At 38.4% G+C, this 11,879-nt stretch overlaps 1 protein-coding gene across 2 annotated transcripts; it reads right to left on the reverse strand.

Annotated features, from left to right (window-relative positions):
* Positions 1 to 36: 36 nt before the first annotated feature.
* szrd1 (SUZ RNA binding domain containing 1) lies at positions 37 to 4,660 on the reverse strand. Of its 2 annotated transcripts, XM_005730833.2 has the most exons (4): positions 4,516 to 4,657; positions 3,239 to 3,288; positions 2,750 to 3,013; positions 37 to 2,074 (listed from the first exon to the last, which is right to left on the reverse strand). In XM_005730833.2, exons 1-4 carry the CDS (start codon positions 4,561 to 4,563, stop codon positions 1,963 to 1,965), a joined length of 474 nt encoding a protein of 157 aa, XP_005730890.1. In that variant the 5' UTR covers positions 4,564 to 4,657; the 3' UTR covers positions 37 to 1,962. The 2 variants fall into 2 exon arrangements, with proteins under 2 accessions (XP_005730890.1, XP_005730893.1); XM_005730836.2 differs by lacking the exon at positions 3,239 to 3,288 and having other exon boundaries at positions 4,516 to 4,660.
* Between the last annotated feature and the right edge of the window lie 7,219 nt (positions 4,661 to 11,879).

Consider the following 11,879-nt stretch of genomic DNA (forward strand, 5'->3'; position numbering starts at 1 on the left):
AATGTGTTTTCCAATGCAAAGCACTGAACGTAAACATTTTTTTTCCCCAAATCATTTTATTAAAGTATTTACAGGCAGTTTGTGTTCGCACTTGGCTAAACCCGTCTCCTGCTCTGTCGTTAGAATTCCTGAACAAAAAAATCGCTTACCAGTACTGTGAACTCACCCTCAGTTTCTTGAAATACAGTAACACAACCAAAAAAAAAACCCAGGAAGTAAAGATGTGATACAGGAGGCACAAGCTGAATTCAACCACTGTAAGAACTTTTTGTGTTTATGTCACACCATTTAATATGGCTTTGAAATCTCCTCTGTTTCCAAAAAAAAAAAAAAAAAAAATCTATTGAACACAATGGTCTTTGAAAGCCACACAGGCAACTGCTCTCTGGATCGCAGCTAGCTGCTACATTTAAGCAGTGGACCATTACTCACCATTCTTGTGACTAAAATGCTGACGGTGGGGAAAAAAACCAAAACACACCCAACATTCATACACCTTGGGGCATAGACATCATTTCAGTTACATTGCAATTTATAGAGCACGGTTTCTAAGTGCCAACCCAAACTTAAATACGGACATTAGCTGTATGAGCAATCAACCCTGCTGGAAAAATACAATCTTATTCATTCATTCAGCCTCATTCACTTGACCTGAGTTCCTACATGCTGTACTTCAGTGGGGTGTATGAAGAAAAGAAGCACGCCGCCAACAAGGTGGAGTTAAGACAGTGAGGCTCGAGAGGTACAGCAGTAAATTCACCATCTGACCCTTCTTTAAATTGCTGCCAACATCACCTTCAAATAATGATTTTTAGGTTGTTGTTTTATTAGTTTTTGATTTTTAAAAAAGGGCTTTTGGTTCTTTTTTAGTTAAAAAAATACTGCTCTGACATTGCTGCCCTCTTCTTAAAGAAAAAACTGCAGGAAAGCTACTTAAAATGGACTTCAATCCAACATCTCATCTTTTTTGCCTTTACTTTTAAATAGAAATAAAATGACAGTCTAAGGAAGACAGCCAGAAAGCTTAAAAAAACCAAAAAAAAACCGTAAACATACCTTGTCAGATATACAACTTCCACATAAATCCTAACCCCTGTTTTAAGAAACAAATGGCAATTTACATATTAGGTTGTCCTGATAAATCTAAAATCTCAGTCAAGTACTCATTAGCAGTGTGTGCATTTTAGACACCAGCTGCAGTTCCAGGTGTTTAAACCATACAAAGAACCCAACATGTAATATTGTCAGATTTTGCCACCAAATAAAGGTGGAAAACATATTTCCTATTTCTTAAAAACAGCAAATGCTATGTTTATTTTAAAAAACAAACTCAATATAAAAAGCTGCTCTAAACAGATTCTTGCGGTGTATGTGTGTGTGAGAGAGACATACTTTTACCTGTTAGATATCAGAACAACCCTAGATTTGATAAAGACAAGCGAGAGAAAGTTGAGATTAAAATTTAGTGAGCCAACAACTGAAAATTAAAAACACAAAAAGGTGACGTCTTATTGCTGGGAGAAAGCTGCTGCACAAGTACCAGCTCATCTCATTTTAACATGGCCCCTCATTTTTCCTCCTCTGTTTAAGTCTTTCTGTTTGTCCTTTTGGCATCCTCTGACGAAGCCACTTAGAACCGGAGGGGAGACAGATGGAGGTGAGGGGCTTTTCTTAAAGGGGAACATCACAGTGAGTCCAGAAAATGTCCATAATCACAGTGCCAAACAGATTGAAGTGGGGAGAGATGAGAGCATGTTTTCATTGGACTTCTTCCTGGAGTTCCTCGCTCCCTGTCGGTCCTAGACGGCTGTGAAAGAGGCCGACAGCAAGGATGCTTTACTTATAGATCCCCGTGTACGTAGGGAACTGAAGGAAGACGTTTTTAAGAATACAGTACTGCATTTGCTCTCAAGAGACCCTTTATCTCTCTCCCTCAGGGGCTGGGGGGCCCTCTAGGTGCACTTATCTGTGCTGTTGGAACCCTTGGGTACCGTCTGGGCCGGTTGGCTGCCGGACAGTGTGACTGTTTGATCTGGTGTCCTCTGAAGGCAGTGTAGAGTTATTGTGCCCTGGTCTGGCATGAAAAAAAGAAAAAAAGAAACAGGAATAAATTAGAGACAGCAGTCTTTTCCATATGCCAACAGCTTGACACAAACTGCACACAACTCACTGCCAGTTGGCAACGTTCAGTCATAGTTTTTGTTTTGAATGGACGTCCTACTCCAGAACTGTCCTACTTAAAGGATTCCTGTCGTGTCACGAGAGACAAGTACCAGCACACGATTTTACAGTTTTGTCTTTAAAAAACAAACTTTCAACTTTTACACCACTGCACTTTGGTTGCATTAACACTGATTCTGGCAAAACCCAAATCAAATGAATAGAACTTCCTCTTTTTTATTCAAATAATGTCACATTAAGTAATGCAAAGGATTAGGAAGCTTTCTGTGATCAGTGTAAGTTTCAACCAAAACCAAAAGATATATTAATTAGCCGTAATCTTCAGAGCGGGAGGACATGAAGTCCACCCATTTGATTACAAGTGTCAAATCAAAACTGTAAATAAAAACAACCCCATTTTGAAATTGTGATAAGAGACTCCCTTGCATTTTAGACTGAAACACAAACTTCATACTTGTGCCTGTGCATAGGTTGCTGTTCTGTCAAATGACTGCTAAGCTCCCTAAAGTAAGCAAGCATTTTGTTAGGCTGTGATTAAAACGCCTCAGTTATATTTGATGAGTATTACCTGTCTATGTTGGGCTTATCCTGAGGCGTCTCCTCTGGGCAAGCGCTGCCCAGTATTCTCTTCCTGGCCTCGGCATACTCTGCTTCTCTCTGGGCCAGGGATTTGACCTGCGGTGTAGGCCTGTTCTGATTCGGGCCCGAGGTCAGAGAACCGTTACTCGCCGGCCGCTTCAAAATGCGTATCTGGGGTGGAGGTGCAGCTGGTAAGGAGTCGTCCTGTATTACCATGGTTTTCTTCAGAGATCTTGAAGAATTGCTGGAATCCCTGGAAGCAAAACAACAGAGGCCGTCCATGTAAATTTACTTACATGACAGATGGGAAGAGGCCGCTACAAATGAGTGCTAATAAGTTTAGAGGATAGAATTAAAGTCTTTAAAAAAAGTTGTATTAACAAAAGCAGGTATTGCTATAAATGGTACAAGTATAGTGGGAACAGCAAGAAGCATAAGAACACAAATAACATTTTTCTTCAACCTTTAAAATCCTTACTTTTCTTTCTGGCTGATCCTTAGCTTCTCTTCCAACCGTTTTTCCATTTCCTGTGTGGAAAACCAGCATGCATGGGGATACATATAAACAAATGAAACTTTCAAGATAGGAAGAAGTTCAGCAGGCAATAAGTGGGAAAGTGGATTGAAGTTGGGATTCAGTTACAAGCTATTTATACATGTGCACAACAGCTGCCAAGTCATAACAGAGTGAGTGTTCCGCCTGCTAACATTAGCCGCCTGATGTTGCCAACGAAAACTAAATGTAGATGTTAGCAGAGGTACCGACGAACCCCCAGCAAGATACGTTAAATCAACCCGCAAGTTCAACCTGAGGAGCTTCTGAAGTTCCGGCCAACCCCAACCAAGAGCCACGTTCGTGACGTCACCAGCTAACGAGCGTTTGCCAAACTACCGTGACTACAGCTACCTACTGTTAGCTGAGTGATACCAACTGACCAGTTGGGTGACATAACTAGATATCAAACCGGGAACTAGTTGACAACATGGCCGAAATAGTCGATCAACAGCCTGGCCTTGTGAGGAGAGGGGGAGAACACGCTGAACAATACAACCACTTTCAATCAGGCCCCACGACAATGAACATCAACGTAGCGGTACCTATTTAAAGAAGCTTATATTCACTTTCTGACAAATTTCCTCCTTAAATTGACTTGTCGCCATCCACGGGCTGCTTTGGCTCTGACGTTACCGCGGGGATGTCATTTTTTCCAAGATATGTTTTAAGCTTTAAAAATGTATGCCGAAATGAATATGAGGCAAATTTAGATAGGAATATGGACTCTGGTGCTCTTCTGCGAAGTGCCTATACCTGCCGACAAATAAACTGACTTTATTGACACATTTTCTACGCGAGCATTAAATGGCTAGCTTAGCATTACATTAGCCAACTTGAACCTTAGCATTTCAATTGGAATTCCGGGGTTTAGCTCGCGTCAGAAGCCATAGTGCTTACCTCGCCAACGTTAGCTAAAAATCTAGCACATTAACGACATTCAACGCGAAATTATTCCAAACAGCTTCAGTCGTTTGCTTGGCAAAGTCCGCGTTAAGCCTGGTTCAGTGTCAAGCTATTGCTACTTGTTCGCCAAGTTTCTTACAGCTAACATTAGCTTTAGCCACATTGTTGGCCCGTAAGACCCGTTAACGTTGAACAGCGTTATGGAAACTTCTTAAAGCTAACCCCTTCGTTAAAAAGAATCGCCTAGAAGCACATGTGTCTTTAACCGATGCTACATTGAGACATTTGTTATTTACCCCACTATCAGCAGCTTCTTCCCAACTTTCAGCGATCTCCTCATCCATGTTACATTTTGCTCAGACACGCTGTAGAGTTAGGTGAACCGTCCTCCTTCAGGTCCGCCTCCCGGCTGCCTTCACACAGTGACGTCACGATCACGGATTTCCCCACAGTTTGACGCTGATTTTTTTTTTAAGGCCACACTACATTTCAGTACAGTCTCGGTAAACAGAGCATTTATATTATGCGTAAAGTTATGTGAACTGTGTTCAACAAAACAGTGACTTCTTCATTGTTAACAGCTTTATGATAACAAAAGGCGCACCGTTTTCAGAGACAGTATAAAGACAGAACTCGGAGGACATTTGCGTATTCTAGTGAAATTTCTTAGCCAAACCCCATATACAGATGTCAGTATTTTTAACCAGTTGTGCTACATGACATCTTTGTCATAAAATGACATGTACTTTTTATGCCCTTGCATTAACATCTGTGGTTTAAATTTTACATTAGAAAGCGAGGTATGCTGTATTAGAGCTCATGTTTATAATCAGACCTAATATATTTATATATAAGCATATATTTTCTCAGTGATGATCGCTTCTTTAATTGCATAAAATAAAGAAGACCCACTGTCATTTGTAGTAGAAAGTCAGACTGATTGATGACACAGCAAGCTGTTAAATTATTGTACTGTACTTGTTATCCAGAGATCTTTATTGCTACCGGAGTTACATTTCCTTCCTCATTATCACAGTTTTGTTCATAGATAAGAAAGACTTTTAAATTGCTCTTAAAGTGATTTACACCGGAACCACCGGAGCTAACCTGGACAAAAAGAACATGAACTCAATAAACTCACTGATGTGCATGTCAGTTATAGTGGCAGTATGTGCCCCATTGCAGCCAGATATATTTCTGTTTTACAATGCAACAGAAATGTGCTGCTGTTTTTTTTTTCATTTTACTCATTTATTTTTGTAAACAGCAGATTATACTGTACATATTAGGTAGAATATGTCCTACATCTCATTTCAGTGGAGACATTTTTGTAGATTCAATACTTGTAGGATATTAGTGTTCTGAATAAAGACATGAAGGCGATCTGAGTGCAACACTTTGAAATAAACACAGAACTAAAAGTCAAGTGTTTGTTTGTTTTTTCGTTTACCTGGGATCTTTGAGGAAGGATTGGCACACAGCTGTGGCTGTGAGCACAGCCGCCTTCTGTTATGGCAGCCAATCAGAGAATAGCTGCTTTTAAGAAAAGATGGCCTTAAAGGGACAGGAGCTAAAACGGTGGATGTTGTTTGGAAGCTCACTGAGGGCAATTATAGGATACATAAAGATTATATTTAAACCATCCATCCATCAGTTTTTCTACTGTATAAATGGTAGAAACGGATGAACGTATGGAAAAGTGAATCATACAAAAGCTACCCTATAGATAAGGCAGAGTAAAAGAATAAAAATGTAGAGCATTAAATGTGCACTTTCAAATCTTTCATGTCATTTCCTAGTCCAAACAGCCTGTCCACTTTGTTCTCATGTTACAAATAGGTTAATGTCAAAATGTCAGTGAAAGATTAGATGCCCTTATAGTTTAATATTTCAGGCGTAATAAACACAAAGATATGACTATGGTAAATATCTGGAGCAGGTTTTCCAGAGGGTAATCGAATGCATGAAATAAACAACAGACACTGTATGAAAGTAAAAGTTGGATTTATTTGAAACAAAAAGTGAGTTCTCAAAGCAGAGCATTAGAAGAAGGAATGATTATAAAGGAGCTGCAGTGAAACGTCCAGCAAACTGAGTTTAGTTAGACATTATTCAGATTCATTCAGAAATACTACATTAGATGCTGTTGTATTTCTAACCTAAGCATCAGTCAAGGATGCCACAGTTAGTTTTGATTAACTTAATTTCTCTTTTTAAAAGCAGAATTTTATGTGCTACATGAGTGTTAAAAGTCTCCATAATAAGGATAATTCATCATTGCTGCTTTTTCTGCTTTTTAAGACAATTGTAATGCACTAATAACTGGGACATTAAATTCCTGTGTGTGTTGCTGGTGAATGTTTGTGGAGAGTGTTTCACAAACTATAACAAGTCAACTGCTGCAGTCACTCCTTTTTAAGAAGCTGTGCAATCAGCCAGTCCTGCACAGTTTAACTGATGATTGTGTTTAGATGCATTTCTGAAAAGTGGAACACTCATCTAGGAGCTGCAAATACCGTTGAATGTACAAATCAGTATGTCTTTGCTAAATAATGCTGGAAAACTAATTACGGGCTGGAAAGCCTAATGAAATCAGTGTGCAGCAAAAAAGGAAAAGGCTGTCTAGAGTTCAGAAAATGCTGTCAGTGCTTGATGTCAGTTAAGAGTGAATTTCCTTTGAATGAATGAATTTGGCAAGAAACATTCAGACACAATTGCATTTTAAAATACAGCTGAGAGCTACAGAGTTGATTTGAATTCTCTTCAACACAAAGATTTTCACTGTTAATGTAGCATTGTATAAATTCATGGTTTGTCCATGCACTTTTATCTTGTGATGGCTTCCTTCATTCTACGGGCATCGATGGATGTGATATCCAGTCATGTATCCTATAATGTAAACAGTCACCAGTGCAGCTACAGCTCCTGCAACCTTCACTGCTATTCCAATGTTGCCGGTGCACATTCTGTTGTAGATCCTGTGAATGACAGAGAAAGGGAGGAAGAATCAATTATTTAGTGGTTCAGGCTTAAAAGGTTAAAACAATACATGTGGGTATATTTTTTGTATAATGCTGAATTTGAAACTGAATTTGCAATGCCCCCCATCAAACCTATACATTATATTTTTATGTTTTATCTCATGTGTGTAGTTCTGTTTCTATTCAGTGCATTGTAGCTTTGCTTCTCTATACCACTGGGAAATATGCAACTTTAATGTCATGCATCATTTCAAGTCTCACCTTCGCAGAACAGGCTGTGAAGCCTCCACGTTCATATTGATATTTTCCTCATTCCAGCGGTCGTATTGCACGCTGGGGGTACCGTTGGACTCCATGTGAAAACTTCTCCTTCCTTTCAGAGACTGATGTACTGGAATCACTGCTCACTCACTGCTTCCCTGTACAGGTTCACTGTGCTCTGAAACAGCAAGTTCAGAGAGAGTTGTCTTGGTGTATATAACACAATATCAAGTGTCCATAAAATACTTTTAGGTCATAATCTTGATCATAATTTTGAGATTTGTGTGTAAATCTGTTTGATTATTACCACTAACTGATGTAATATTCTACACAGGAGATTGCCAAATGTTCAAAAATCAGTTTTCACTTCATATGCTAATGTTTATATAAAGATCTTGCTCACCTGTAGGAGTCTCAAACAGTCACCTCCTTGCTTAGGAATCTCTGCTCTCAGGCACTTTTAAATCCAAGCCTGAGATCAAAAGCCCTGCCTCCTGCTTGGTATGAGACCTTGGCCATAGTACATGTCAGTCTGTCATAAATGCTTTGGCTGTAATCTTGCTCTTCTTTTTTCACCTCATTATATGACTCTTTCTCAGTTATAAAACCTGGTGTGGTTCATTATAGTCTCCGGTTTCATCCTGCACATCCTGTGCAGATAGTAGACTACAGATGAAATAAAAATGTTAATGGTGATGGTCATGATACTCCCCTGTGCCAGAGAAAACTCGATTTGTTGTCTTTTGTTGCCTTTTCCTTGGCTGCACTGCAGAGAGCATTAGTGATCCAGTTTGATGGGGTTGGAATAACAGCACCCTCTGGTGTTTGTAGCATCATGGCCAAGCGAAGCTTGTGTTTAAAAAAGCCGCTCATTACTTCAACGTTCAACACAGTGATCTCTGGTGACATCTAGTGGCCACAAATATGAAGAACAGCTTGAATCTAAAAATTAAATGGCTTCATTATGACTGACCAGTGACCACTGGAGTTCCCAATTCTGTCTGATATTGGGCCACGCTTGTCTTGCTTTGAAAATGGGGGAAAAATATGTCTATTTGTTTCATTAATAAATTTAAACTATAAACTTTTCTTATTTAAACATGTGTCATGGTGTGGTCTTTCTTTGCTTGTGACTACTTGATGTTGGTAAATACAATAGATGAAAGATACATATGATACACATTATGGAATATGGTTCTGCTGTGAGGTCCTGCCTCCATGTACTTATACAATTAATCATGAGACAGGTATGTTTATACATAAGATTATATTAGGCCAATTTTCTTATACATATTTTTGACCAGGGGAAAGGGAAAATGCTTATGAACTTGTAAAGTAAAAACATGCTGCATTTAGGATTAACCTGTTTGGTTTTATTAATTTAAAACAGAAGAAGCTGGAGTGCAGATAAACTGCAATGCAAGTCGGTAGAGATGCAGGTATACGGTCTACCTGGGTCCCACAGGCTATCACCTAAAAAGACTAAACACATTAAATTGCTGCACATTTTGTAGAATAACATTTTAAGATTTTTTTTTTAAAATAAAATGTATATTTTATTTTTATTAAAATTTAAAGAGTCAAATGGAAGTCTTTCTAAAGTTTTTAAATGATATTTGTACTATGAAAAGCAGATTTTTGTTTTGTTAAAACATTTTACATTTTCACATTTACAGATTTAAAAAAAAGCCCCCCACACAAAACAAAAGCAAACAACAAGAACAAAAACCTAGCAAACCCACTCGAATGACTAAAATCAACCACCTCCTCCCTTCCTCGCTGGCTCCATATCTCTCAATAAAATGATCAGTGGAATGATCAAACCCCACGAATGATTCATTTCCTTATAAACCACAGAATACAGTGTGTTGTTGTTTTTTTGGACGCACAAGCCGGAGCGTCAGCTTTGAGCGGGCATCACTACTAACAGGTCTCCTTACTTCTCTTACTCACGTTTTCTTTGCATCTCTATGAGAGAAAGAAGCACGGTTTAAAGATCAGTTGCTTTTGTAGTGCATTCCTCTCAACTTCAGTAATTTGAAATGATTTATCTCAGATGTGAATTAGGCCTTTGTGCAGTAAAAGCACTAAAAAAATAACGTGGAAAACTGATAATAATGACAGGGATGAATGAATGGATAAAGAACTCAAATATAACACAAATTTTGTCACCCAAAACCACAATAAAAAAAAAGCTTGGCCAATGTCAATAAAATGTCAATAACATAAGATTTCAATTGCAACTCATTTAAAATGTTTTTTTTTTTTTTTTAATTTAAAACAGTGGAATAACAACACATCAAATGTTGTAACTAAGAATTTATTTTCTTTTTCAGGCTTTTACCTTTGATTTAAGTGGATTGATGGAGAATTTGTTTTTTAAATCTTTAAAAGTATTTTATACATAGAGCTTAAATTTCACAGCGATCATGTATGTCCAAACTTAACCAATTTACAAACCTTAAAATTCTTATGAAAATCAGACATGGTCACACTAAAGGCCTTTGCTGATTTGAGATGGCTCTACGAGCTTTGAGCCCAGCAGAGAGATTCTTCTGGGTTCACTGTTACACACGATAGTGAATGAAACTCACTAAATCTTCCCAGCTTTGTTGTATGCCTCCAGAGATGTAGTGGTTAACGTGTCTGCTTAATAAAGAATTGCTAGTTGGATTCCAGCAGCAGATAACTTTGGGGTTATGTCAGAAGGACACTGAGTGTAAAACTCTTCCAAATCAAACATGCAGAGCTACCTGCTGTGACAGGGAACAACCTACAGTAGTTTTTTGGCAACTTGAGGTTGCAAAACTTTGTCAAATGACTGACTACAAGTCTATGCAGTCATTTTTATGATTAAGCAAACTTTGTTCACTGTGTAGTTCTTTATTTTTAAATGAAGTGATGATTGTAGCCAACAAGGAAGGAGCTTTCTCTACAGTGTATATCCTAATATTTTAAAAATGAGATTAAGGGAGCATTTTTCTTAAATCTCAGCTTTTCTTTTCTAGCCTTTGTAGCAGATTATTGTTGTTACATAACTCTACAAAAGTTCTCGGTTATCGTCCTTGTTTCGTTGTTTTATTGCGAAAACCTTAGTTTAGAGAGGACACTTTTTGTTTTTTTGACAATTCTGTGCTTTATTGAAATAAAGTCTTGTGAACCACGTTATTTCTGTGCCTCTGCGGAAATTCCGCTTAGAGTCTGTCTTGTGCGGCCCAGTTAAAACACAGCACAGGAAGTCTGATTGGTTAGAATTCATACCACATAGCCAAGAATACTGTGAATTCTACTTACTGTAGCTGGACCTTATTTCCCTTTGTAAAGTCTGGATTTTTTTTAAGCTAATAATTATATAATAATTATAGTGAAAATATTTCCCTTACCTTTATGGAGGACCACAAGAGCCACACGCATCGAAATAAAGAATTCTGTAATTAAGTAATAAATTGTAGAATAAATTTGTAAATTCCTTTTTGAATTCCAATTTTTAAAAAAGTGATTTTTAAAATGTTTTTGAAAAACCTCATTTCAAAACCCATTTTTTAAATTGCAATTTAAAAAAGTGATTTCAGCCTCGGGATTTACACTTTGCCCGACATGGATTATGTGACGAATGAAGGGACCCTGCAGTGAAACGAGTGTGTGCCTCTGTATTCAGCCTCACCACCTGTTGAAGGTAACGTGCTAACATGATCAGTGTTGGACAGGTTACTTGATCAGTAACTAATTACTGATTACTTCCCCCAAAAAGTAATTGCGTTACTTTACTGATTAATTATTTTCAAAAGTAATTAGTTACTTAGTTAAAAACTAAGGTCAGTACTTCCACACTTTAAACGCTGTCATACTCTCTCCCGCACTCGATATATTATCCGTTGTTGATCTGCACACAGCTGTTGCCACGAACGATGCACTCGTTTACGTCATTGTCATGAGACACTCTCGCAAACAAAATCACGGTTTAGCAACACAGTAACGCAGCATGCTTACAGGAAAGTAACAGTAATCTAATTATCTTTTTTGCAATATTTACTTTACTGGTTAAATGGTCGGGTTCCCGGAAGTTTAGCGCACCCAGGTTCCCCTTAGCAGAGAAGTTACAGATATAGGCACATCGAGGGATCAAACCTATGAAATCTCTGTTTCGACTCTGCTAAGAGCCCGCCTGTTATTACCTTGTGCTACATGACGGGCTGGTAGAAGCAATACAAAATTCCTATATTTAAAGTGCACGCTCGGGCTCTCTCTTGCTCGCTCGCTGTGTGTGTTTAATGTGTGCATACTTCAAGCAGTATACACGGGGAACAGTGGGGGGAGTATCCCCCCAAAGGAGGGACAAAGGACCCCCTGATGATCCTCTACCTAATCACATGAGCCAAGGTGTGAAAGCGGGTGTGGGTCACAATCAGCCAGGGATT

Source organism: Pundamilia nyererei, unplaced genomic scaffold (genome assembly GCF_000239375.1).
Source record: "Pundamilia nyererei isolate P.nyererei 1_Seehausen unplaced genomic scaffold, PunNye1.0 scaffold00039, whole genome shotgun sequence".
Classification (NCBI taxonomy): Eukaryota; Metazoa; Chordata; class Actinopteri; order Cichliformes; family Cichlidae; genus Pundamilia; species Pundamilia nyererei.

What these genes read in the sequence shown, in the direction of transcription:
- szrd1 (XM_005730833.2), bottom strand. Translation starts at nt 4,563, where the DNA reads ATGGATGAGGAGATCGCTGAAAGTTGGGAAGAAGCTGCTGATAGTGGG. An exon ending in AAGAAGCTGCTGATAGTGGG is followed by an intron (nt 3,289 to 4,515) that starts GTAAATAACAAA and finishes TTTTCCACACAG; the next exon opens with GAAATGGAAAAACGGTTGGA. An exon ending in AGGATCAGCCAGAAAGAAAA is followed by an intron (nt 3,014 to 3,238) that starts GTAAGGATTTTA and finishes TTTTGCTTCCAG; the next exon opens with GGATTCCAGCAATTCTTCAA.